Genomic DNA, 27,079 nt, shown 5'->3' with positions numbered 1-27,079 from the left:
CTCCCACAGAGACAGCAAGGGTCACTCAGTCATATTGGGTATTATCCTTTACTTTATTTTGTATTTAAATTACAACATTATCATCTTTGGGGCTAAGATTGTATGTGTCTGAGGCCATAAAATAGATAATTCCCTTTCACCTTTATTTAAGTAGCTTCAAGCAGTATTCTTTTGAGAACTGGATCAGTTTTGGGATCTAAGCAGCCTGTTCCAGTATCTGAAAATACTAGATTAGTTGTTTTTTAATCCCTGGGAGGTTTAGTGAATTTGTTTTGCTTGGTTTTGTTTTCTGCTGTGTCACAAGAGGTTTTTATTTTTGCATAGACACATACATATATATCTGTACACGTGCACACATACCCTCTTGATCAGAGGAAATATACCATATGAGGTATACTTGAATTCAGGTTTTAAAGTCAGTGCTGCAGTCCCAAAACCCAATTTTGTTAATATTAGTCATGCAATGAAGAAGATATCCACTGAATCGCCATCAGTGAAGTCTTACTTAAGTAAATTCTTAATCCTCAGAGGCCAGATACAATTGAATCCATTTTGTCTATCTTAATACCTCTGGTTTTTTATTTCAAGTGGACTTCCTATACTCTGAGATACATCTCAAACCAGATGAGAAATAAGACTAGGCTGATTCAGTATTTTCCGTCATTGTAGGTAGTGTTTAAATTTTGCCCAGATATACACACGGGGCCTGTGCCTAGTATTCTGAAAACAAAACACAGCCCTGCAAATGGTAAAGATTCTTATTTTTCCAAAATTAATTTCTAAATACTCTTAAGCCCCTCAAGTATTGATCCAGTTTTACCCATAGCAAAAAGCTTTATCTTGGGTTTCCTGAAGGCGTCTCCTACCCAACACAGCTTTCTTTGTTGTTTCAGCTGATTGCACATCGGGTCAGCTTGTTCCTGCTGTATCTCTGTTGAAGCAGCCTTGCCAAAAAGTCGACTGCCAAGTCCTTCCTTTCTCTTCTGAGCGCCTAACACATTTTGCCCAAACGGTTGGGTAAATAGACCAGCCCTCTCTCAGAGTCATGGCAGAAGAGCTTCCGGTTATCTCACTTTAGACAGTGACAGAAGCAAAGTTCCAGGCTCTTAAACACTGTACCCCTTGTGCTTACTTTCTTGAGAAATGAAAGAGTGCTATATAAGGAACAGTCAGGATTCCAACATGTTTCTTTTGGAGTCTCCCTCTCTCCTAAAGGGTGATCTGGCAACAGCGTCAGTTGCTCTGAAACTGTTAGCAGGACATTTGCTCTGTGACCTCTGAGCAGTACCCTTCAGTTTGTTCCGAGATGGGAAGTGGACACCTGCTTTCAAAGAGAACTTTTATTTTATTTATTTATTTTTTGCTTCTAAAAACCACTTCATTTTTTGTTTGTTTTTTGATTTTTTTTTTCATTTATTTTTATTAGTTGGAGGCTAATTACTTTACAGTATTGTAGTGGTTTTTGCCATACATTGACATGAATCAGCCATGGATTTACATGTGTTCCCCATCCCGATCCTCCCTCTCACCTCCCTCCCCATCCCATCCCTCTGGGTCTTCCCAGTGCACCAGCCCCGAGCACTTGTCTCATGCATCCAACCTGGGCTGGTGATCTGTTTCACCCTTGATAGTATACTTGTTTCAGTGCTATTCTCTCAGAACATCCCACCCTCGCCTTCTCCCACAGTCCAAAAGTCTGTTCTATACATCTGTGTCTCTTTTTCTGTTTTGCATATAGGGTTATCGTTACCATCTTTTAAAATTCCATATATATATGTGTTAGTATACTGTATTGGTCTTTATCTTTCTGGCTTACTTCACTCTGTATAATGGGCTCCAGTTTCATTCAAGTGAATTCTTTTTAATGGCTGAGTAATATTCCATGGTGTATATGTACCACAGCTTCCTTATCCATTCGTCTGCTGATGGGCATCTAGGTTGCTTCCATGTCCTGGCTATTATAAACAGTGCTGTGATGAACATTGGGGTGCACGTGTCTCTTTCAGATCTGGTTTCCTCGGTGTGTATGCCCAGCAGTGGGATTGCTGGGTCATATGGCAGTTCTATTTCCAGTTTTTTAAGGAATCTCCACACTGTTCTCCACAGTGGCTGTACTAGTTTGCATTCCCACCAACAGTGTAAGAGGGTTCCCTTTTCTCCACACCCTCTCCAGCATTTATTGCTTGTAGACTTTGGGATAGCAACCATCCTGACTGGCGTGTAGTGGTACCTCATTGTGGTTTTGATTTGCATTTCTCTGATAATGAGTGATGTTGAGCATCTTTTCATGTGTTTGTTAGCCATCTGTATGTCTTCTTTGGAGAAATATCTGTTCAGTTCTTTGGTCCATTTTTTGATTGGGTCGTTTATTTTTCTGGAATTGAGCTTCAGGAGTTGCTTGTATATTTTTGAGATTAATCCTTTGTCTGTTGCTTCATTTGCTATTATTTTCTCCCATTCTGAAGGCTGTCTTTTCACCTTGCTTATATTTGATTGGCATCTTTAGAATGTGCCCTGTCCGCTGGGGGAGGAATCCAGCCCTGCCTTCTAGGTAGGCGTCCTCGTATTTCCTGTCTCCAGAGCCTGGAGCCTTAAACACATGTCCTCATTTATTTTGTGTGCCTTTAGGAAAGTGATCAGAGAATATGGTGCATTTGCAGAGTAAATATAAATGTAAAAGGTTTATTTCCCTTCCTCTCCCTGGCAAATGTCTATTGGGTATGGATCAGAAGCCATAGTTAATTCCTGAAACTACTGTTGGCTGATGACATCTGTGTCTTTTTCTTTTCTCATTTATGCTGATAATGGTTTCTTATAATGTTGTACACAGTTCTCCCTTATCTACAACCTATCTTCTGGAACTTTGTAACCTTAGGCTTGGATATAGCCAGAAGAAACCTGAAACCTCCTTGGTAGCACAGAAGCAGGCCCAAAGCATTGCACAAAAAACTGAAGACCTAAAGACACTGAGATTTGGAATTGAAAGAGACATGTGTACCCCAGTGTTCATTGCAGCACTGTTTGTAATAGCTAGGGCACGGAAGCAACCTAGATGTCCATCGGCAGACGAATGGATAAGAAAGCTGTGGTACATATACACCATGGAATGTTACTCAGCTATAAAAAAGAATGCATTTGAGTCAGTTCTAATGAGGTGGATGAAACTGGAGCCTATTATACAGAGTGAAGTAAATCAGAGAGAGAAACACCAATACAGTATATTAATTCATATATATGAAATTTAGAAAGACGGTCATGACAACCCTATAGGCAAGACAGCAGAAGAGACACAGATGTAAAGAACAGACTTTTGGGCTCTGTGGGAGAAGGCAAGGGTGGAATGATTTGAGAGAAGAGCATTGAAACATGTATGTTACCATATGTGAAATCGATGAGCAGTACAAGTTTGATTCCTGACGTGGGACACTCAAGGCTGGTGCTCTGGGACAACCCAGAGGGATGGGGTGGGGAGGGATGTGGGAGGGGTTTCAGGATGAGGACACATGTACACCCATGGCTGATTCATGTCGATGGATGGCAAAAACCACCACAAAAACCTCCAGTTAAAATTAATAAATTAATTTAAAACAAACAAAAAATAAAGATACTGAGATTTGCCGTCTCAACACTTCTTCTATAAAGGGAGGTGTAAGTGGCTGGTGATGACTCCAAGAGGCTAGGCTTTTCATGTGACAGTGACTAGTATGAGAGAAGCAACAGCAGATGGAGGAACGCAAGCAGCGGCGGGGGGTGGAGAGGGGGACGTTGGTGGTGATCACAGAACTGGGGGGACTTACATCCCAGGCAAGGAGAAAAAGCCAAGGGTGAGAGTGGTGTTAGGGGGTGGCAGGTGGAGGTTGTGGAAATGACGGAACGGTGAGGCAGACTGATGAGCAGGAGGTCCTAGAGCAGCAAAGAAGGCAACAGATGGGGAAACAACGTGGGTAGAAAACCTGAACTTCGATATAGGCGTGCTCAGATGGCTGCTTAAAAATGGGGTCAGTCATGAAGACCTTCATATAACACCCATGACAACTGGAGGTAGACTTGGACGTTAAATGAGTGCATTTATGCATATACCATTTCCACCGTGGCTCTGGGGTGTGTGTGTGTATGTGTATGTGTGTGTGTGTGTGTGTGTGTGTTGGGGGGTGCTAGGGTGCACATGAAAACTGCAGGCAGTGTGTGCAAAGGTGAGGGCACACCCGGTCTGCCCTGGGCCCTGCAGCTGGTGGGTTCTATGCAGGATAACCAAGGAACAGTGAGGCTGACTTGCGGTCAGCTGCCACCGCAGCGTAACAGGGACTCTCAGGTCAGGTACCTGCGCTGGTAAAGGGCAGCGCAGGGCGGTATACCAGTCCGCAGGCAGACTGTCCCGGCTGAGCCGAGGGACCTGTGCAAACCAGCCTCTGGAGGGCACATCTGCTATCAACATAGGCAGGGGCGGAGGAGAGGCAAAATCAGAGGCTGGGAATTGCGCCAGGGGGGGTCTGCAGAAGTTCTTTGTTCCCCTGGGTCCCCAGAAGTGCCTGAGGTGAGGATATCTAACAGTTGCCAGCGAGTGCAGATGGGACGGCGGGGGAGGGTATGTAGCCAGCATGACTCTGGATTGGGCTCTGTCATTATCGCCCAGCCATCCACAGCTGGGGATACTGGTGACCTGTTTACAGGCAAGGAAGGACACAGTATATTTTAGAAAGTTTTCCAATGCCTATTTAAAATTTTAAGGTCTAAAATGTCTTAAAACTCTCTGGCTAGCTCCAGAATGACTCATTTCTGACATATTCCAAATGAGCATTGTATTTTGCATTTGGACACTGTTTTCTACTTTACAAAGTGTATCTATAGACATTATTCCATGTGATTTTTGTAATAACATTTCTCTGAAATGAATAAGGTTTTTGTTTTTACATGTAAAGAGTTTGAGACAGAGAAAGATGAAGCAGACTGGCTAACGGCACCCAGTCGGCTGCTGGGGAGAGGGAGGGGCACCCAGGTTTCATGAGTTCCAGCTCTTGCCATGACAGCATAGTGCAGCGTCATCGGTCGCTTTTCCACGTGCTTGACTGTGACCGGAAAGAGTGAGCCGTGGAAAGGGCCTGTGAAGAGCTCCAGACAGCCTCTTCCTTCGTGTTTCCATAGGACTGCCTCCTAACTCAGAGATTTATTCTTCATCCTCTACAGAAGCATTCCATGTGGGCAGTTTCGGTGTTCAGGCTCAGAGTAAAAGAAAATGAATGTGGGTTTGTTTTGGTTTTGCCTTTCCTCGACCAGTGGATCTGAAAACCCTCCAAGTGTGAAAGTGTTAGTCGCTCAGTCATATCCAACTCTCTGCTACCCCATGGACTGTAGGTAGCCCCCCAGGCTCCCCTGTCCATGGAATTCTCCAGGCAAGAATGCTGGAATGAGTTGCCACTTCCCTCTCCAAATGTGCCTCTTATTCCCCAGGAGATTTTAGTCCTGTTCCTCACAGTTCTGAGTATCACTGTGGACACATTTGTATCTCTTGCTTTTCCCAGTCAGTTACCAGAGTGAGATTCTGAGATATATGCAGTTACTGGTGACAAAGAACAGAGAGAAGCTGTTTTTAAGAAATCAATTAAAAGATAACTTGGAAATCTTAAGGAGACATCTGAAGGAGTGAATCAGTAGAGTTGCAAAATCTTTCTTTAATTCTGGAACGAATAGTACATACAATTTATAAATAGGGATGACTTCTAACAAACTGTTTTGCAAGGTCATTAACAGTCGCACGGGCAAGAAAAAAATAAAAGAAGGGAATTTGCTCTAGTGTCTTGACAGTGACATTGGGTTGGCATCCCTGTTTTGCCCTGCAGTTGTGGACAGAGATCAGGGTGCCTGTTATCTACTCTCCCAGGCTTAGGTTGTTTCAGTTTGCAGGTTGGCCGGCGAGATGACTTTCGCTTCTTGTTTCTGACTTGGATGGAGGCTCTGAGGATGACCTCATCCCATTACAATTCAGAGGAACTGTGCTGGTGAGAACAGGGCTGCTATTCCCTAGTGATAGTCCATTTTCACATCTCATTCATAATTGAAGGGAGGGAGGATCATTTTTTGCCCATTATAGGCAGTGGTTACATCAGATCTCCAGGGACATAACCAAAGGCCTCCTATTGTTGCAACTTAACAACTGTAACCTACTCTCCTGACAAGATCTGCCTTCCCTTGAAAAGTGCAGATTGCAGGAGGGAGAAAAGAGGATAGGGCTAAGTTCCCAACCCAGAAAAGTGAACGGGAGAAACGTTGCTGCCTTCCCCCCGTAAAAGACTGTCACCAAAGTTTCTGGACTCACCTGATCAGATGTGACCACACACTGTACTTACTCTTGGATTTCTGATACATCTTTCAAAGTCTTCTGTGTGACTTGCTCTGATAGAAAGTATTAGCAGGCAGAGCTGATGGCAGTACATAGGGATGGAGTGGGCCTGGTTTGAAAGTATCGTTTACATGCTGACGTTCATTATTACCATTTTATGTTTGTACAGGTGGTTCCAGAAAAGAAATCACTGAACACTGGGAATGGCTGGAGCAGAATCTGCTGCAGACACTTTCCATCTTTGAAAATGAGAACGATATCACCACGTTTGTAAGAGGAAAAATACAGGTAGTGCTTTATTTATTTTATTTATTTATTTTTATTAACATATAATTAACTTGCCGCACTGTGTTAGTTCTAGGTACACAACACAGTGATTCAGTATTTCTTAAGTTAGTGGAATTTAAGACAACGGCTTTTCACTGGGAAGAATTTTAAACTTACCGAAAAACTGCAAAAGTAAGAAGTGTGTAAAACATACCTGGAGATCCTTTACCCACATTCTTCTGTTATTAACAGTTGACCACATTTACTTTATCATTTGTGGGAGACATTGAAAAGCATCAGTAAGCTTAGAAAACATGGCAACTTCCAAATTAAAAATATATATATTCTTGAATAATGGAGAGCTTTGCCGATAAAACCAATCAGATTTGATAAATCTTCCTTTGGTTTGAGTCATGTGTCTGAATTTCTGGGAAGTAATGTAAGTGGGGGAGTCTGAGGACTCCTAATTTGATCCTATAGGAGGGGCTGGGTGAAAGGGGGCAGCGGTTGGTGGGGAAACAGAGGCAGGAGGGGTCTTCTCCTTCCAGGAACCACTGCTGAGGTTCTCAGTTACCTTTTTGTTGTTGCTGTTGTTCATTCTTTCAGTTGTCCGACTCTTTGTGACCCCATGGACTGCAGCACACCAGGCTTCCCTGTCCTCCACTATCCCCCAGAGCTTGCTCAAACTCATGTCCATCGAGTTGGTGATGCCATCCAACCATTTCATCCTCTGTCTCCCCCTTCTCCTCCTGCTCTTAATCTTTCCCAGCATCAGGATCTTTGAGTCAACTCTTTCCATCAAGTGGTCAAAGTATGGAGTTTCAGCTTCAGCATCAGTCCTTCCAGGGAATATTCAGGATTGATTTCCTTTAGGATTGACTGATTTGATCTCCTTGCAGTCCAAGGGACTCAAGAGTCTTCTCCAACACCACAGTTCAAAAGCATCAATTCTTCGGCACTCAGCCTTCTTTATGGTCTAACTCTCACATCCGTACATGACTACTGCAAAACCATAGATTTGACTGTGCAGACCTTTGTAAGCACAGTGACGTCTCTGCTTCTTAATATGCTGTCTAGATTTATTATAGCTTTTCATTGTCCTTCCTTGGGTGTTACTGTCTTTGGGAAATAGGTGCAAATCAAAAGTGGTAGGAAGAACGTTAAGAGAAGTAAATAAATAAAGCAGGAGCAAATTCTCGGTCAAATAGCCATTCGTTTTACCATTTTCATTACATCAAAAATGTCAGATTTAATTCCCCTGAAACCAATTATGAGAAAGGAATTTCTATTAATGCAATTATGTGTGAAAATCATTCATGTGCAAATAGAAGGTTTAAGCACCCACAGATTGTCCAGTAATGAAGGGAACCAACACATTTATTTGTTTTGCGACCTAATTAACTTTTAAAAATTATAAATGTTATAATTAACTGCAGAGGTAACCATAATCCAAACACCATAGATAACTTTTGTTTTTTTCTTTTTAGATTTCTTGTATGCGTATTTATCCTAATAGAAGTCTGACTACACATATAACTTTGTATCATATCTTTTTTCTCTGATATCTACTATATTGTTGTATAACTAGCTATTATTATAATAACTGAATATTACTCCATAATTGACCTTACTATTCCTCCTTATATAAGTCTCCCTAACTTTTAGACTAGTGGGAGTCAGGTACAAACAATAATACAGTGAATTCTGCTGTTCATATGTAACTTTTCTTATAGTTTTTCTCTTTATTAGGAGAGATTACACTTGATCTTAGCCAAAAGGCCGAGAAGCTAGGATAGATTACAAAATGTTGGTTAATGGGTTAAGTAAGTTTAAATGCTTTTAATGGATGTTAATAGATATTGTCAGTATGTTAGAATCCCTGTGTGATTATACTGTTGCTTGCTTTCAGCATTATAATTGTTTAAGTAGTTTTTCAAATTTAGTAAGTAAAAGTTGGTGTCTTATTGTTTTCATTTTTCTGTCTTTGATTATGAGTTTGAATATTTTTTCATGTTTGCTAAGTTAATGTTCCCCTTTTTATGAACTACCTGTCAATATCCTTTGTGTATTTAAATTTGTATTGGATGTCCTGAATATTTGGATTGCAGCAATTTTACAAAATTACATGGAGCTGTTGCCTAGAACAGGGGTGACCTATTTCATACTACGTAGAACCTATAGAACATATATACCCTGGTGGCTCAGTGGTAAGGAGTACACCTGCCAGTGCAGGAGATGCGGGTTCGATCCCAGGGTCAAGAAAATCCCCTGGAGGAGGACATGGCAAACCAGTCTGATATTCTTGCTGGGGAAATCCCATGGACAGAAGAGTCTGGCAGGCTATAGTCCATGGTGTCACAAAAGAGTCAGACATGACTGAGCAACTGACCAGCAAGAACAACATAGAACATATAGAAAGGACATCATTCCATCCCTTTGTTCCATCATCTGGTCCACCTGGCTAAAGTTACAGTAATCTGAAGAGATGCTGCATTGTGAACCCTCTTTTTATTCTTGAAGTTGGGAAAGTTAAAAGTGGAACTTTAGGGATTATCATCCTTAGTGTTGAAACTAGTTAGTGAGGCCTGGTCTGTTGATATTCATGTGTTTTAGTGATGTTTTTCACCTCTTTGTCTTTATAAATCCTCTCATATTTAAAGGAATTTTTCTTTTTAAAATTTCAATGAGCATTCTAGATATGTAGTACTTATGAGTTCTTTAGATAGCATGAAAAAGTGAAAGTGTTAGTCTCTCTCATGTCCGACTCTTTGTGACCCCGTGGACTGTAGCTTGCAAGGCTCCTCTGTCCATGGGATTCTCCAGGCAAGAACACTGGAGTTGGTAGCCACTCCCTCCTCCAAGGAATCTTCCCAACCCCAGGCATCGAATCCGGGTCTGCCGCATTGCAGGTAGATTCTTTACTGTCTGAGTCACTAGGGAAGCCCCTTAGATAGTGTAGTTTGAATTTAATGTTCCTCCTCTAAACATATGGGTGTCATTTGGTTTGTTCTACATCGGTCTTTTCTAGTATTCTTCTGGCTTCAGGTCAGAACTTTGCTGCAGGAGAGCGGACATTAGGCTTGGGGGTCTCCCTGCTCACTCGGAGTTGATTGGCCATTGGCATTGCCTAAGGACCCAACTGCAGTGTTAGTTGGGTTACAACTAACTAACTGGGTTAGTTGAGAAAACAATGTTAGTTGTTTTCATTCTGTCCCTTTCATCCATTCACTCATTCATTTCCTTTTTCATTCTTACATATTTTTGGCTCCCCTTCTCTGAAGGCATTGATAACTTTGAAGTGTCATATAGGTCCAATTTCTAGATCTGTGTCTCCATTCCTGCCCTGCAAATAGGTCCATCTGTCCCGTTTTTCTAGATTCCATGTGCTATGCTGTGTTTAGTTGCCCAGTTGTGTCTGACTCTTTGCAACCTCATTAGCCCGCCAGGTTCCTCTGTCCATTCTCCAGGCAAGAATACTGGAGTGGGTTGCCATGCCCTCCTGCAGGGGATCTTCTCAACCCAGGCATTGAACCCAGGTATCCCACATTGCAGACACATTCTTTACTGTCTGAGCCACCAGCGAAGCCCAAGAATACTGGAGTGGGTAGCCTGTCCCTTCTCCAGGGGATCTTCCTGACCCAGAAATCAGACTGGAGTCCCCTGCATTGCCAGCGGATTCCTCACCAGCTGAGCTACCAGGGAAGTCCCTAGATTCTGTATATATGCCTTAATATATGATATTCACTTTTCCCCTTCTAACTTACTTCACTCTATATAACAGACTCTAGATTCATCCACATCACAGCAAATGACCGTATGTTTCTTTTTATGGCTGAGTAATATTCCCTTGTGTATATGTATTGTGCATCTTCGTTACCCATTCATTTGTCAATAACCTAGAGGGGTTGGACAGGAGGTTGGGAGCAAGGCTCAAGAGGGAGGGGGATGTGTGTATCCCATAGCTGATTGGTGGTGTTGTACCGCAGAAACTAACAACCTGGTAAAGTAATTATACTGCAACGGAAAAGAAAGACGTGTTACAAAGGCTGCAGATACATTTGCCAGTGTAACAGGTATTTTCATCTGTCTTCTCTCTGAATGGGGTTCTCCTCCTCCCCACCCAGACGTCTAGGGCCCTCATGCTCCCTGCTGGTTGTCTGCGGTTCCTTGGAATAGCACGCCACCAAAACCCGCTTACCCCCGAAGCAAGTCCAAAACGCGTGTCCCCTGGCTTCCACCGAAGCAGCATCTCTATTCTCTCGGTGGAGCGGTACCAAAAGTAACCAGAGGGGACACCCTTATCTTAAGAGACTCTGAGGGAAGCGCATTGCTGCTTCCAGTGCCATTCAGCCCTCCCACGAAACAGAACAGGAGTCGGCAACTTGGTACTTAGTTTTCCAAATTGGTTTTGCTAACTCTTAAACAATTTTAGACTTAGAAATCTGTGATTCTGGAGGTCACAATGAAAACTAAGATAGGGCCCCTTAAGATACATGTTTATTTGGAAAGACAACATGTACTCTTTTTTTTTTTAAATCTTATTTATTTTTGGTTGCGCTGGGTCTTCATTGCTATGTGTGGGCTTTCTCTAGTTGAGGCAAGAGGGGGCTACTTGTGGTGCAAGGGCTTCTCATCGCAGTGGTTTCTCTGGTTGCAGAGCATGGGCTCTGGGTATGCGGGCTTCATTAGTGTGTGGTGTATAGGCTTAGCTGCCCCTCAGCATGTGGAGTCTTCCCAGACCAGGGATCGAACTGGTGTCCCCTGCATCGACACTGGACCTCCAGGGAAGTCCCAACATATACTCTTCGAATAATTTTTTATTATTAAATATCTCTTAGGTGCTAGCTGCTGTTGGTAAAAACTTTTTGAGACATTCTGTTTGAAAGGCATATTTAGTGGTTGGGAGTATATACACAAAATACTTTCAGCCAACATAGAAGTTAAGAGAACACAGAGACAAGAATGCTAGTGCTCATGCCGGACTGTGTTAGTTTCATAGAAAATGTGATATTTACACGGAACCTGGAAAGGTTGATTTGGGCAGACCAAGAAGGGGTTCTTTGTCACAAGATGAAGATTGGATTTTTCGCCTCTTACACTGATAGACTGTGGACATTTTCGTGGTGGAGATGCTGTTGTCAAGTCTCTGTTTCAGAAAGTAGCTGCACAGAATATATCACAGTATAGAAAGTCTCCTGATGGCATGCCTGTTGGGAAGCCACTGCAAGAATTCCTGGACTGTGCACAGGCGCTACACGGTGGCTTCTTATCAGAATAGGCTGAAGACTTGTCCAGGGTTGTGCTTGCTGCTATGGTTGTTATTTACATGTTTGTTTTTCACTAGCATTGAATGGTGATGGAGAGGGTGGAAGACAAAGCCCTCTCCCCCTTCCCTCCTGCCATCACTCCTTAGTACCACAGCTGCAGGCTACTGGAGTGGACAGTCTGGCAGTGAAAATAAAATTCAGGACATCATATGTATTAAACACATTTCAATACCTCAGGCACAGAGGATCAATAGTACTTAATGTGAGGAAGAAGAGTTAAAGTTGGGAGAAGGGTTTGTAAAGAGGTGGGAATTAGACTGGATTTTGAGATTAGGTAGGATTAGTGATGGGTGATACAGCAGTAAAGAATCTGCCTGCCAATGCAGGAGACTCAAGAGGTGAGGGTTTGATCCCTGGGTAGGGAAGATCCCCTGGAGGAGGAAATGGCAGCCCACTGCAGTATTCTTGCCTGGAAAATTCTAGGGACAGGGGAGCCTGGCAGGCTATAGTCCATGGAGTCACAAAGAGTTGGACATGACTAAGTACACACGGAATTAGTGAAGCAGACAACAATTCTTGCTCTAGATTTTATGCGCTCAGAATGACAGGACCGCAGGCAAGAAGGTGGAAAAGCATACAGATGACATATCTAGGCCCTGAGTGTGCTTTGGATCTTGTCAGATGCAGTATAGTGAGAGCAAATGTTGCAGTGTTGGTTGGATCAAAAATGTGCATGGTCTAGAATACTGGATCTTACATGGTGATTGTAGGGAAACAGAATTTTGATAATAAGAATTTTGTAGTTATAGTAAGTTTGGAGAAGATATATTTGTAGGGAGCATCCAGAATTCACTGGAAGCCCAAAGGCAGGAATTCTAGGTATGAGGCTGCCCAAATTCACATGGATCTGCAGACATGGATCAAAACCCCAAACGTTCATGCTCCAGAGCTCATGTTTATCTCACCCTACCTTGTGAACAGAGAAAATGGAGATGAGGTAAGAGGGATTTGGTGATTACAAAGTCAAAGGTGGAATTCCAAGGAACATTTTTTTCTTAGGAGATATATGTAGAAGCCATTTTTCATTGAATTATGGAGGAACTGGGTAACAAACAGCCCCTCAAGCTGCTAAAATGATTAAGCAGTAGGTTAAGCCAGTTACTTGTCTTGCAGAGATCTTATTTCCTGTGCAACTGACCAAAAATTGTGTGTCTTATATAATTTCCACTCCAGTATTCACTCTTGGCTGCCCATGTGGTGGCTCGTTCCTTTTATCCAGGTTCCTGATGTTTCTCATGGCCGAGAGACGGTGGGTCTGTGGCTCATGTCAGTTAATGACATGTGTTTTGGTCTTTCTTTCCTCTGCATTGATCTATGTTGCTGTTCGGAAATCTTTTAGTACATAAATGCTGCTTGTTAATTGGCTTAGGTTTGGGGAGTTGGCTTTGAAAATAATTCAATTTTTTAAAGTGTCCTGTAGAAGAAAAATTTTTCCCTTGCCAGTGTGTACATCACACGGAAAAGAAACAGTTCTCGTCATAGTGATACAAGTTGAGCATTTGTGCTTTATCCCTTCTTAGGGCATCATTGCAGAGTATAACAAAATCAACGATGTGAAGGAAGATGACGACACAGAGAAGTTCAAGGAGGCCATCGTGAAGTTCCACCGGCTGTTTGGAATGCCCGAGGAGGAGAAGCTCGTCAACTATTACTCTTGCAGCTACTGGAAGGGGAAGGTCCCCCGACAGGGTTGGATGTACCTCAGTATTAATCACCTTTGCTTTTATTCTTTTCTGATGGGAAGGGAAGGTGAGTCCTCTAGAATTTCAGAGGGAAGCTTTTGAAAGTCTACTGAGGTTTTTGCCTTCCTGAATGTAAACTGTATCCAAACATCAACAGTAGTAAATCTTCAGTTGTAACTGATTTGTGACGACATAACAGTTGAATTCAATCATTTTTGGCTCAGTTGCTGTAAACTACTTGATTGGGAGATAATAAAAATTGACCAAAGGTATAATTCATTTAGTAGACACGGACTTAAGTCTGTAATAATCATAACTCAGAATGTTTGTGGTCCAGATTTGTCTTTTGAAACTAACAAGCAGAATAATAATAAATTTAAGTACATAAGCCCATAGGAGTTCCATGAAATTGGAGGGTGGTGGTGTGAGATTCCAGTATTTTGAAAGGATTTTAAGGAGCCACATGTTGACCTAGCCTCGTTCTCTGTGCTCAGCCAAGCTGGTCATCCGGTGGGTGGACATCACTCAGCTCGAGAAGAACGCCACGCTGCTTCTACCTGATGTGATCAAAGTGAGCACAAGGTCCAGCGAGCATTTCTTCTCTGTATTCCTCAACATCAATGAGACCTTCAAGCTAATGGAGCAGCTCGCCAACATTGCCATGAGGCAACTCTTAGACAATGAGGGCTTTGAACAAGATCGATCCCTGCCCAAACTGAAAAAGAAATCTCCTAAGAAAGTGTCTGCCCTAAAACGGTAGGTGACAGAGACCTGAAGTCTTACGGACTTTAGAAACAAGAACCCATCTGTTCATTTATGAAAGTTAACCTTTTCTGAACAGCTTCAAGGGTTCAGAACACTTTTCTGGGTATAGATACAGAACTGAGAAAGACTGCCTAAAGCACTCACAGTTCAGTAAGTGAGGTGGACATGACCAGCTCCAGCACTATAGGATGGGACCTCTTTTGGTGCTGAGAGAACACCATGAGTACACACACAGGGAGATGGGCAGAGAAGGACCTCTCCATGAAGCTGCTCAAAGCTGGGCTCTCAAAATTACTCAGTCAGAGTCAGTAGGATGGGTATTACTTTAGGCATATTATTTCAGGCAGAGGGACAATATGATAAGGGAAACACAACGGAAAGGAGGAGAGGAAGCTCGTCAACATTTATGGAAGGTGGCTGGGCATGAGATGAGGCTATGCTGCAGAGAAGCCCAGAAGTCTGGATGTGAGAGTGAAGACTTAGAGAGAAGGCAAGGGGAAAATTGATGTTCTAATGTGTGATGGTATGCATGGAATCACCCCTAACTGAGATGGGGACGAGGGAAGGGAGAGCATGTCCAAGAGATATGAGGATTCAGTTTTGATCACATTGAGTTGAGTTGCCTGCAGGGCATCTAACTAGACACCAGTTCAGTGGGATAAATGGAATTGGTCATCATTGCTGTATAGCTGGTCATTGAAACCCGACAAGAGGTCACTGCAATGAAAACGCCTTTGGTGATTTGAGACATGTTTTGATAGACTGACAAGAAGATGGATTACTGTGGTGGGCTGAATGCACATGAAAGGCAAGGTAAGGGAATTAGGTCAGTACAGACTGCTTTTTTGAGAAATTCAATGGTAAAGTAGGGGGTTTGCTCTCTTTTAGAATGAAAACATTTGAACAGAAGGTAGTATGAAGTAGGCAGGTGGGAAGAGTTTGTTGATGAGGGTAGCACAAGGACAGAAGGGAGCATGGAGATAAAACTAGAAGAAAATGAATAATTTAAAAAATGGCATCTTGGACTTCCCTGGTGGGCCAGTGGTTAGGACTCTGTGCTTCCAATGCAGGGGACTCGGGTTCAATCCCTGGTTGGGGAATTAAGATTCCAGATACCAAGCAAAGCAACCAAAAAAAAAAAAAGGATCTCACAGCATGCAGAAGGATGCGTGTGTGTGCTGATACCTCTCCCTTTGAAACAGGTAAAAGAAGAAGGAGGAGGTGAGGCTGGAGGTAGTTTTAGAGATAGAAGGCAGGGAACTCGAGGGCCTGTCTTTGCCTTATGAAGCCAGAAACTGGATCATCAGGGGCTGAAGTGGCCTAAAAGCTTGAGCAAAGATGTTTAAATGATGAACAGGAGGAAGGAACTCATCAGAGAAAAGATCATGGTCACTGAAGGACCCAACTAAGGTTAGACACTCTGGTTGTCCAGGAGGTGGGTTGTTCCTGTGTTTCAGGCAGTTTTATTGTTTATTCAAGGTGACCACTGACAGCCTGCAGGTTTGTGTGGCTTATGTTCATCCTCATTAGGTCATTCCTAAAAGATAAGGCCCCGAGAGTGGCTGTGGATGAGTATAAATGTAACCATCTCTTTAGAAATTACTGTGTTCTTTTAGAAAGAGATTTATTTCCTGTCCAGGCCTTGTTTTCCTAGATTCTTTGTTTTCCAAGATTCTTTGACAGTTACAGATACTGATTGTAAAATGACCACACAGGGGACCTAAATATATTAAAATGATTTCACTATGCTTTTGGGTCATCGTTGGAGTTAACTCCAGCAGAAAGCCAAGAAGGTAGAAATAAGTCTGACAAGGTGGAAGGGAAAGATGGGTCGGGAAATCTTTGTGGCCACCTCATTGAGAGGTACTCAAACTTTTCTCTTGTGGGGTGAGTCATTACTGTTGTTTTCCAGTGATCTGGATGCCAGGGCCAAGAGTGAGAGGTACCGTGCACTCTTCCGGCTGCCCAAAGATGAAAAATTAGATGGTCATACAGACTGCACCCTCTGGACTCCATTCAACAAAATGCACATTTTGGGGCAGATGTTTGTGTCCACGAACTATATCTGCTTCACCAGCAAGGAGGAGAACCTGTGTAGCCTCATTATCCCACTGCGAGAGGTATGTGGCAGGTGGAAATGGGTGTTTTAAGGGTTTTATTGGTAATCCTTTTCTGTGTATCTTACCATCACTGAGTTGGCTTTTAACCGTGGGTGAGCATTCATAATTCTTTGGTGGCATCTGCCACTCTTTTATGTGTTGTCATCGCTGCGAATGATCATGGGACCTGCAAGGTGTCTTCCTGCAGAAGGAGACTGGTGTTTTATTCTTGTTCAGGTAAGGTGAGATCAACGGAGCAGGAGATGACTGTCACTGAAAAGACGCTTGTTATACTCATGGATCCCATCAGGGGCGCATGTCATGCTAGAGGGCCCACAGGGGGATAGCTCCAGGGGGGTCAGCAGGCAGAGGAGCAGGGAAAGATGTGGACTGGAGTCTTTATTGTGACTTCCATGGGAAGAAACAGGTGAGACAGGATAAGCAGGCTTGGGATTGGCAAGTTGAAATTCCAGCAGCTGTAGGGCAGAGGCCCTGTCCCTGATGGTCTGGCTCCTGGCCCTGGGGTGACAAGGGCAGCATGAATAGGGGCCCTGAGTGTGAGCAGGTGGAGGAGGTCGTCGGGGTTTGGACTGGTTGGTTTGCTTGTGAAAGGCCTTACAGGTGAGCCCTTTACTGTCTCCAGGAGTTGGGCAACTCTGGGTCAACACGGCCCCGGGATGTGAAAACATCAAATAGAGAAACTAGAAAGTGTACTTGCTACTCCTGGCCCACAGCCTGAGCATCTTGATCTTTAGAGAGGTGGTCTAGGTTGTGAATCAGAAAGTCAAGATCTGTCTCGTTTGTTAGTTCCCTCTGTTAGAACCACCGGGACCACTGGCCGCAGTGGCCAGATCTGTATCTCTGCAGATTTTGGAGTCTGTATTTTAATAAAGTTCCAGGCTGATGCCCATGAACAGTGAAGACTGAGGGACATTATTATTGTACCTGGGTTGGAGGTGGGTTCTCTCGTGTCTTCACAGTGATAGGTTGTTCTGGTACTTGTTGAGAAGCCTTACTGTTGGGGGTTGAGAAGAAATTCCAGGTTAGGATGTCCAGGGCTGGCAGATCCACAGTTTCTTTTTTTTTTTTTTTTCCAGTGGGTTTTGTCATACATTGATATGAATCAGCCGTAGAGTTACACGTATTCCCCATCCCAATCCCCCCTCCCACCTCCCTCTCCACCCAATTCCTCTGGGTCTTCCCAGCCCACCAGGCCCAAGCACTTGACTCATGCATCCCACCTGGGCAAATCCACAGTTTCTAACCTGGCTGCTTTCAGCCTGCTTTGGTCCTTTCCTAGAAATTAAGATGCTTAGCTTTGGCTATTTAATCAACGGTTGAGCCTTTGTTAAGATTTCCTATGGCAAAGGATTCAAGTTTCTCTTTGCCTTACTTTCTTTTTTTTTTTTTTAAATTAATCATTTATGTAAGTAATTTTTTTTCTTGTTTGCATCATTATCACAGAAAATTATTAAAATACAGACAAATAGAAAGAAAACAAAACTCATCCCTAGTCCCACCTTTCAAAGATGACCACTGTGAACATCCTGTTATATAGTTGTTCAGGCTTTCTATGCATTGCTGTGTATATGTCATTTATATTATTTAAGTATAAAGAAATAATGAATTTTATTTTTTTGTTTATTTCTCTTAACAGTGAGTGTGCACTAAACTTATTTCCATATCATAAAATATTCTTTTATAACATTTAATGACTGCATATTATTCCATTACTGGATATGTATAATTTATTTCTTCTTATTTAGGCTATCTTTTGTTGGACGTTTGCATTATTTTTCTTTCATTTTCTCCCAATCATATGTATAATTTTCCTTAAAGTATAAATTCCTAGAAGTTTAATTGGTGGATTAAAATGAATGCAAAGTGTTAGGCAATAGAAAATCTAGTTTGTTTTCTTATAGGGTAAGCTCATTGGTATTATAACACATTTGGAGGCCAGGAATTACTGGGGGTGAATTCTGAGATGGATGGTTGATCAGTACTTACAATTGGCTCTGAAATGCATCTCATGAATTTTTCCAATAAACTTACCCTCTTTATCTTAGGGAGTTACTAAACTCTGTGTGTATGTGGTGGTGGGGTTGGGAGGGTGGTAATTGACATCACGTAGTAGTTTCAGGTTAACATAGTAGTGATTTGATATTTGTATATATTATATAATGATCACTATGATAAGTCCAGTTAACATCTATCACCATTCATAGTATGCTATTAAAGTGTGCTATTAAAAATGTTCTTCATCAAGTACTACGAACAAAATAAAGCAGAGTGACCTGGACCCACTAGGGAAACCCATCCTGGGATTAAGAATATACTGAGTGTATCATTTATAAATCTGAGTGAGTCATCACTTTGTTTTTCCAAAGGTAACTGAGGAACAGAGGGCCTGGAGGCTGCCATCCCACATCTGCTCCCCTGTTCCCTTCCTCCTGGTTCAGCTCGGGGGCTCTCTGTACATTTTAGTGTGATTTACAATAGGATTGTGAGAGCTTGGAGGAGTTACTCCTAACTCCTTGGTGCTTAATATCCTCAGCCCATCTTGTGCTTACTGGTTTTCCCTAACAAGTCAGTAGGGCAGAGATAATTCAGGCATATTTCAGGATAAGTCAGAAGATGGGGGAGGATAGCATAGGTGGCATTTAGAAGAAAAGTGTGTTGTGGTCGGAGGGTGTGGCTTGAAGGAAACCCCCAATGAGACAGCAGTGCCCTTTTTCACCCCAGTGAATCACTGAGCTATATTAATGGTAAATCCTAAACCTCAACTAATGGAAGAAGCAAAAGACTTGGCATTTATTCCTACTCTAGGTTATATAATGACAAAAATGCACTAGGGCAGGGCTCCCACCCTCCATCCAGGTCTGTTTGAGCAGAGAGTGATCGCTCCATGAACTGAGTTAAGCTGATTGATCAGTAGGAGCTTCAAGGTACCTTGCATCCTCCTTGGAACAGCTCCTTTTGGAATTGTGTAGACTAGGGATTGCTGTTGTATTTCACTTTTTATAAATAAGTGGAAATATTGACTGGAGATTGTTAATATACATTCTGCACGCAGACTTAAGGTAGAGTAAATCGACACGTGTTAAATGTTTACACCGTATCATGTTGCTGTAGATTTTAAAGAAAAGTCTGAATTAGCAGCAAGAGGATAAAGTGATGAGAGTCCTCATTAGCATTTCTACATGTAGTCTCTCTTCTTTTTTTCAATTATAAATTACCTTGTAAATAGTCCATATGAAACACCAAGATTTGATTAAATTCAAGCTATCTTACAATTGTAGTTGGTGATGAAAATGTGCCTCATTGTGTAGAACATTCCGGTGGAGCTATTACCCTTTCCTGGAGGCACAGAGTTTCAGGGGTAGAATTCTACTAGAACTCGTTTGTCAGTGAAAAATACATGCTAACCTGTGGGAAGCTGCCCAGGGTTTCTGTAGGTGCTTTCTTGCTGTCTCTGTATTCATGATCCTGCTAGATACTAGACTTCCATGCAGATTTCATCACGAGCACATGGTATCTGTGTTTTAGGTACAGAACTTGAACCTTTCATCCTCTTGGTATCTTGTCATTAATTGCAGATGTCTGGTGACTAAAACGATCAGAAAAAATCTGTTGGGAGAAAAGGAGCTTTTATCCGTCTTTTAAAATAAGCATTGTTTAACATATGTCTGAAGTATCATGGGAAAATCCTTTTCTTGATAAAGAAGTTGGCTTCCCCCTCTCCCCCTGACCCCCACCAATTTCTCTAGCTTCCTTAGCTTTGGAGGAAAAACCTCTTAGGTACAACTCTACATATCTCAGAATATTCCTTGAAAAATGTATGAATATATATCTAACTTGTACATGTTTATAAAAGCTGAGAACAGAACTCAGGTCCTGCAGTTTTTCCCTTTATGGACCCCAGTTGTACCTGTTTTGCACTTGTGACCCTGCAACTTTTTAGGAAATTCCAATAGGTTGCTTAGCCTTGAAAGGGAGAAAGGTTTTTAAAGTTCTGCTCAGAGAAAATGTCTTTCACATGAAAATGCTGATGCAGAGGTTGAAGGTGAGCCTGTCTAGACTGCTTACAGTGGAAATGAAGATGGGAAAAAACTAAACTCTTAAGTATGCAATCAGCGCTGCTGCAAATAAACCATTTATCTAGAGCTGGCCTTGAGATTTTTCTTCCTAATGTGCTAATGAAAAGAGTTGTACTACATTTATCTTAGTTTCCACTTGATGAAAATCCTATTATAAACCAGCAAATATATGCCATCATTTCAAAGCTGAAACACATGTCCCTTATTTTTACTTTTCTCCTGATGTGGTAGACTGACTTTACTTCACATACTAGTACGCACAAATGCGCACACACATACACACACACACAGTCAGCCCGTGCAGATAGGGTTGCAATTAAGCTGTTTACGTCATGTCTGCTCAAAATCAAGCCTTTAAAACTTTGAAGTGGTAAGAGGTGAAGAATGCAAAGCCCTGGAGTCTAAACGAGACATTTGAAGGATTGGTGGTGTTTTAAAAGCCATGTCCACATTAAGCTAATAAAAGGACCCAGTATCGTGGGTTGTTTCTCTCTCTTAGAGATGAAGCACCAGCTAAGAGTCATCCTTCTTAAAGTTCCATGAAATTTTAATGAAAGTTAAAGAATTTCTTCACAAGGTTTCTCAGCCTTGGCTCTGTTGACATCTCGGGCCGTGCTGTGTTGGGGTGGGCTGACTTGGGTCCTGCGCACTACGGAATTTTAGCTTCATCCTTGACCTCCACCTGTGAGATGCCAGTGGTACCCTCCACTTGTGACTACCACAAGTGCCTCTAGATGTTGCCAAATGTCTCCTGGGGCTGGGATGGAGACTCACTCTCGATTTATAACTTCCAGCAAGATAATTCCAGTTCCAGTTTCATTTGTTCTGAGCTGTTTTCTTTTATTGGGACAGCTTTCAGGAATCTCAACTTGCCTCAATAAAATACGGAGGTTCCTGCTGAGATGGAGTCCACTTCTTCCTCCAGTGCTCAGCATCTTCAGCGCTCAGAGGTTGCCGTCGGGCGATCCCTGGGGAGTAATGCTCTTGGTGGCCTGTTTCTTTCCAGGTGACGATTGTAGAGAAGGCAGACAGCTCCAGCGTGCTCCCCAGTCCTCTGTCCATCAGCACCAGGAACAGGATGACCTTTCTCTTTGCCAACTTGAAGGACAGAGACTTTCTGGTGCAGAGGATCTCTGACTTCCTGCAGCAGACGACCTCCAAAATATACTCAGACAAAGAATTCGCAGGAAGCTACAACAGTTCGGATGATGAGGTTGGTGGAAGGCACCTGCGGGTTTGGTTCATCCTATTTCTCTTCCCTAGGAAGTGTTCACCTCCTGGTCTGTTTGATCTTGAAGCTTTGCAGCTGTGCTGAGATGAACCAGCTACTCTGATGTCCAGAGCGGACATCTGATTTACATCTCATAGTGTTTGTATTTAGGATCATAGAATTGGACATCTAATCTCACCCTCTTCTTTCACCGTTGAAGGTGTTATGAAGTGATTTGACCTGATTACATAGCAAGTGACTCTGGTCTAAGTGATTCTGTTGGGAATTACACAGACGTCACCCAGTAAAGTCTCAAACCTGAAATACAATATCATTATGGTGATTTTATTATGATACGATATGAATTGTGTCCCTGTTGAATTAGGCTCTGAACCCACAGCCAGGGAAACTGGGCCCTGAAAGATACATGATTAGCTCAAATGATGAAGTGACTTGCAGCGAAAATACGTTGTAAAGCTGGCGAGCTCCTGTTTACCTGCTCCAAGCTTCTGTGGGCATTTTTGAGGCACCAGAAACTACTAGATAGATAGGAGGCGAGGGGGGCGGTCCCATCAGCAGTTGATTCAACCACGTCATGCTTTGCATGCCTACTAATCAGAGAGATAAGTGTCCAACCAGTTTGTTGTAAAAATGAATCTAAAATACAGAGGAGGCATTTCCCTGGTAATCCAGTGGTTAAGACTCCATGCCTCCAATGAAGGGGATGCAGATTCGATCCCCAATTGGGAAACTTAAGGTCCTTCATGCTACGGACCACAGCCAAAAAATAAAACACAGAGGAAACCTGTTGGACACATTGAAGCTCTGTGGCGCATGATCCCATCTAATTCTCACCAAAATGCTGGCTTGCTGGCTTCCTCCTGCTACATCACTTAGCAAGACACCTCCTGGGAACCATGGTGAAGCTCTTAGTGTCTGTCCAGAGGACAGTCAGGTGGCTCGGTCGTAAAGAACCTGCCTGCCAACACAGGAGACACAGGAGACACGGGGTTTGGTCCCTGGGTCGGGAAAATGACAATCCACTCCAGTATTCTTGCCCGGAGAATCCCATGGACAGAGGAGCCTGGCGGACTACAGTCCATGGGGTCTCCAAGAGTAGGACCCGACTGAGCACAAAGAGGTGGAGGAGAGGATGTTGAAGAAGCAGATCCTGCAGCTCTCACCGTCCCCGCCTCTCGGTGCTCTGCCTTGGCAGGTGTATTCCCGGCCCAGCAGCCTCGTTTCCTCCAGTCCCCAGAGGAGCACCAGCTCCGATGCTGACGGCGAGCGCCAGTTCAACCTCAACGGCAACAGTGTCCCCACGGCCACGCAGACCCTGATGACCATGTATCGACGGCGGTCTCCCGAGGAGTTCAACCCAAAATTGGTGAGTGCCACCTCCTCTTGCCTGGAATTTTCTGTATTAGAACAGGAATGTTTGTTTAAAAATCTTTTAAAATAAACTCATCAATGCGTCACTGGACAGTTTCCTATAAGTGAAGGATATTTTTTAAAAAATACAAATGATATATAAATATACAATGACATTTGTATGTCATCGGGGTTTCAGAGTGGCTTCATTGTGAAAGGAGATGGGTCGTGTACTTCTATATGCAGGTGACATTTTTTAGTTTTGTGTTTTAACTGTTGCTTAAGTAACCAAGTAAGGACATAATGTCTCCGCCCACATTTAACAAACATCCACTCCGTTTCACTTGGAGGTGTAGACATAAAGCTGTAAGTAACATTTGCATTCTCCTGACCCACCTCAGGGAAGTGGCATTCTGACTCCGGGCCAGAAAGCTTCATGGCAGATCCACAGGCTCTGATATATGGGTCAGGTCACAGAAGGTCTTCAGAAAATCTGAGTTCTTTGTTCTCATAAATCCTGTCCAGAACTTACGAGCTCCATTCTCCAGGGAAAATGTTCTGACTTTCCATCAAACTTGTCCTGACCATTCTCGAACTACTTTGGGTGTAATGATGCTACATCATCCCTTTCAGGCCAAAGAGTTTTTGAAAGAGCAAGCCTGGAAGATTCACTTTGCGGAGTACGGGCAAGGGATCTGCATGTACCGCACGGAAAAGACCCGGGAGCTGGTGCTGAAGGGTGTCCCTGAGAGCATGCGTGGGGAGCTCTGGCTGCTGCTGTCTGGTACGGCGGGGCTGGAGTGGGAGCACTCCTCCAAGTGTGGGGAGCCCCGGGGCTGCCCTCAGCCTTCCATCGTGCATCAGGGCTATTTCAAATATGCAACCCCTAGTTCAACCCAGGGGTCTAATTTCTAATCAGTGAAGTGCAAATCAGTTTGCCCTGTCATTACATATGTGTGTGTCTCTATATATGCATGTGTGCTGAGTCGCTTCAGTTGTGTCCAACTCTTTGCAACCTCATGGACTGTAGCCTGCTAGGCTCTTCTGTCCATGGGATTCTCCAGGCAGGAATACGGAGTTTTGGGTTGCCATTTCCTACTCCAGGGGATCTTCTGGACCCAGAGATCAAAGCCAAGTCTACTGTATTGGCAGGTGGATTCTTAAAACACTATGCCATCTGGGAAGCCCATGCGTATATATACACATATTTAACATATAAGTACCTATATAATTATATAATATGTACACACATATGTGTGTATTTTTATATGTGCATATTTGTATGTATGTATATGTGTGTGTACATAAACCTTATACTTAAATAAATTATATGTAACTAGATTCATAGTTAAGTGCTTGCATCCAGGGTTTGTCTGTCTTTAAGAATCGTAACATGCAGATATGTCAAAGCAGGGGTTCTCACCCACCTCTGCATCCTCCTGCCCAGCACCGAGGAGCTCCCTTCCACAGCAGTGGCTCCTCACTGCCAGGAACATGGTCCCTGCCCCCTGCAATTCTGAAAGTCCCTCTTCATCCTTCCTCCTACTCTTCAGTATGGCTCTGTGTGAGCCCTTCATAATTTCAGTTTTTAAACTTGTTTTGAGAGACAAAACATCCCTTTTCAAGTGAAATCATAAGGAAAACCCCGATAAAACGCAAGCAAGGCTGCTTGGTAGGAGAACTGAGACGGCTGAGGCTTCCGCTTGGCTTTCTCTGCCCACTTCCTTGTTCTTCTCGAGCAGCCCCTTTGGGCTGTCTGTGGAACACAGTTTCTAGGTTGGAACCCTCTACCTTAGGGAGGATTTTTTGCTTGTGTGTGTGTAGGGAGGTTTTTAAAAAAATTCATTATTTTTTTTAAATTGAAGTATAGTTTTACAGTACCATTAATTTCAGATGTAAAGCATACCCACCCATTGCCTTTTTTTCTGATGATTTTGCCTTATACGTTATTACAAGATATTGACTATAATGCCCTGTGCTATACAGTAAATCCTTGTTACTTCTCTGTCGTCTGACTGGTTAATCCCAGGCTGTAGTTTGCCCCTCTCCTGTCCTCTTCCCAGCTTTGGTAACCATAAATTTGTTGTCTGTGTCTGTGAGTCTATTTCTGTTCTCTGTCTACAGTCATTTGTACTATTGCTTAGGCTTCACGTATAAGTGATATCATAGAGTGAATGTGTTTGTGAGAGAGAGAGAGAGAACCGCTCAGTCGTGTTTGACTCTGCAATCCCGTGGACTGCAGCCCACCAGGCTCCTCCGTCCATGGGGCTCTCCAGGCAGGAATACTGGAGTGGGCAGCCGTTCGCTCCTCCAGGGGAGCACAGAGTACAGGGAAGTTTTTAAGCCACCGGCTTCCAGTGGAGCGGGAAGAGGGAAGGGGGCCGGGAGTGAAGTTACAGTCTGGCTGAGGCTGTGACTCGGGTCCTCACAGGAGGAAGGGGAAGGCGGGTCAGGCAGCCACGATTACAGACCAAGGCCGGGGCTCCCACCTTCTGATGCTGGGTCCGTTCGGTGTCTCCCAGGTGCCATCAACGAGAAGGCCACCCACCCCGGCTACTATGAGGACCTCGTGGAGAAGTCCATGGGGAAGTACAACCTCGCCACGGAGGAGATTGAGAGGGACCTGCACCGCTCGCTTCCAGAACACCCCGCTTTCCAGAACGAAATGGGCATCGCGGCTCTGAGGAGAGTCTTGACTGCTTATGCTTTTCGAAATCCTAACATAGGCTATTGCCAGGTGAATGTCACAGATGGGTAAGACTTGAAAAAAAAAATGTTTTCTGCCAGCTGGTAAGTAACAAGAAAGGCTTTATGGGGGACTTCCCTGGTGGTCCAGTGGCTAAGACTCCATGCTCCCAGGGGGCCCGGGTTCGATCCCTGGTCAGGGAACTAGATCCTCTATGCTGTCGCTAAGACCTGGTGCAGTCAAATGAATAAATAAATATTTCTTTAAAAAGAAGAAAGGCTTTATGGTTAAGAGAGCAATTGCTGCACCAGTGTCTCTCGACCTTGGTACTGTTGGCATTGTGGCCTGAATAATTCTTTGTGTGGGGCTGTCCTGTGCTTTGGGGAATGTTTAGTTAACATTCCTGCTGAATAACATGTTTAATATCATCTTCTCACAAAATGCCAGTGCTCCCCACTTGTGACAACTAAATGTTTTTAGACCTTACCAGATGTCCTCTGGGAAGCACAGTCTCCCAGAGCAGAGAAATACCGCCCTGAGCAGAGGAGCCAAGGGATAAAAGTGCCCTTTCTGAATCCACCACCGTCTGGTGGCCTGGCTGGTCACTAACTGGTCATGAGCATATCTGGGCACCAAGCCTTTAATTCTGCATTCTGGGTTCCCCAGTGCTCCTACCCTTTGCAACTCCTAAGCAGATAATGTCCTTGAGAATGTAGTTGTTATATGCTATGGCTATATTTTAAGGCCCACTAAAGTAAATATGTAATTCATTATTTAAAATTGTTGCCCATATACCAACCACAATGATTGCTTGTGTATATTAGTATGGATAGCACAATTTGGAAAGCTCTAAGATAGTGTCTTAGATTGATTTAGATTGAAAGGCCACGTATGTACCCAGAGAGACCTTCCTTGACCATCTAGTTGAAACCTAAAGCAGGCTTAATTCCTCAACACCTGTATACACACACACATACACACATCCACGCAGATCACAGGTCTCCTTGTACATTTTATCTTTTTGATAGCAGTTAGTTTAAAATATACCTCCAAATTGATTAATCAACCTTTACATGTTTTTTATCTCTCTGACCCCTGGATTTATGGCCTGTGAGATTTGTCACCACTCTGCCCCCTCCTTTTCCCCAGTACTTAGTCCAGAGCCTATTACCAAGTAGAGCCTCAAAAGAAACTTACCTTGAATGACTAAGAAACCAGCCATGACCATGATCATGTAG

General features: G+C 43.3%; 1 protein-coding gene across 1 annotated transcript in view; it reads left to right on the top strand.

Annotated features, from left to right (window-relative positions):
* Nucleotides 1-27,079, top strand: part of TBC1D9 (TBC1 domain family member 9) — a 128,540-nt gene that overhangs the window by 60,671 nt on the left and 40,790 nt on the right. The window contains exons 3-10 of the mRNA XM_065903915.1: nt 6,507-6,625; nt 13,452-13,680; nt 14,108-14,369; nt 16,291-16,498; nt 21,581-21,787; nt 23,001-23,171; nt 23,789-23,939; nt 25,678-25,892. Coding sequence (XP_065759987.1) covers nt 6,507-6,625; nt 13,452-13,680; nt 14,108-14,369; nt 16,291-16,498; nt 21,581-21,787; nt 23,001-23,171; nt 23,789-23,939; nt 25,678-25,892 — 1,562 coding nt within the window. The remainder of the gene's footprint in view (nt 1-6,506; nt 6,626-13,451; nt 13,681-14,107; nt 14,370-16,290; nt 16,499-21,580; nt 21,788-23,000; nt 23,172-23,788; nt 23,940-25,677; nt 25,893-27,079) is intronic.

The sequence above is a fragment of the Muntiacus reevesi genome, chromosome 13, assembly GCF_963930625.1.
Source record: "Muntiacus reevesi chromosome 13, mMunRee1.1, whole genome shotgun sequence".
Lineage (NCBI taxonomy): Eukaryota > Metazoa > Chordata > Mammalia > Artiodactyla > Cervidae > Muntiacus > Muntiacus reevesi.
This window is presented reverse-complemented; position numbering and strand designations above follow the sequence as displayed.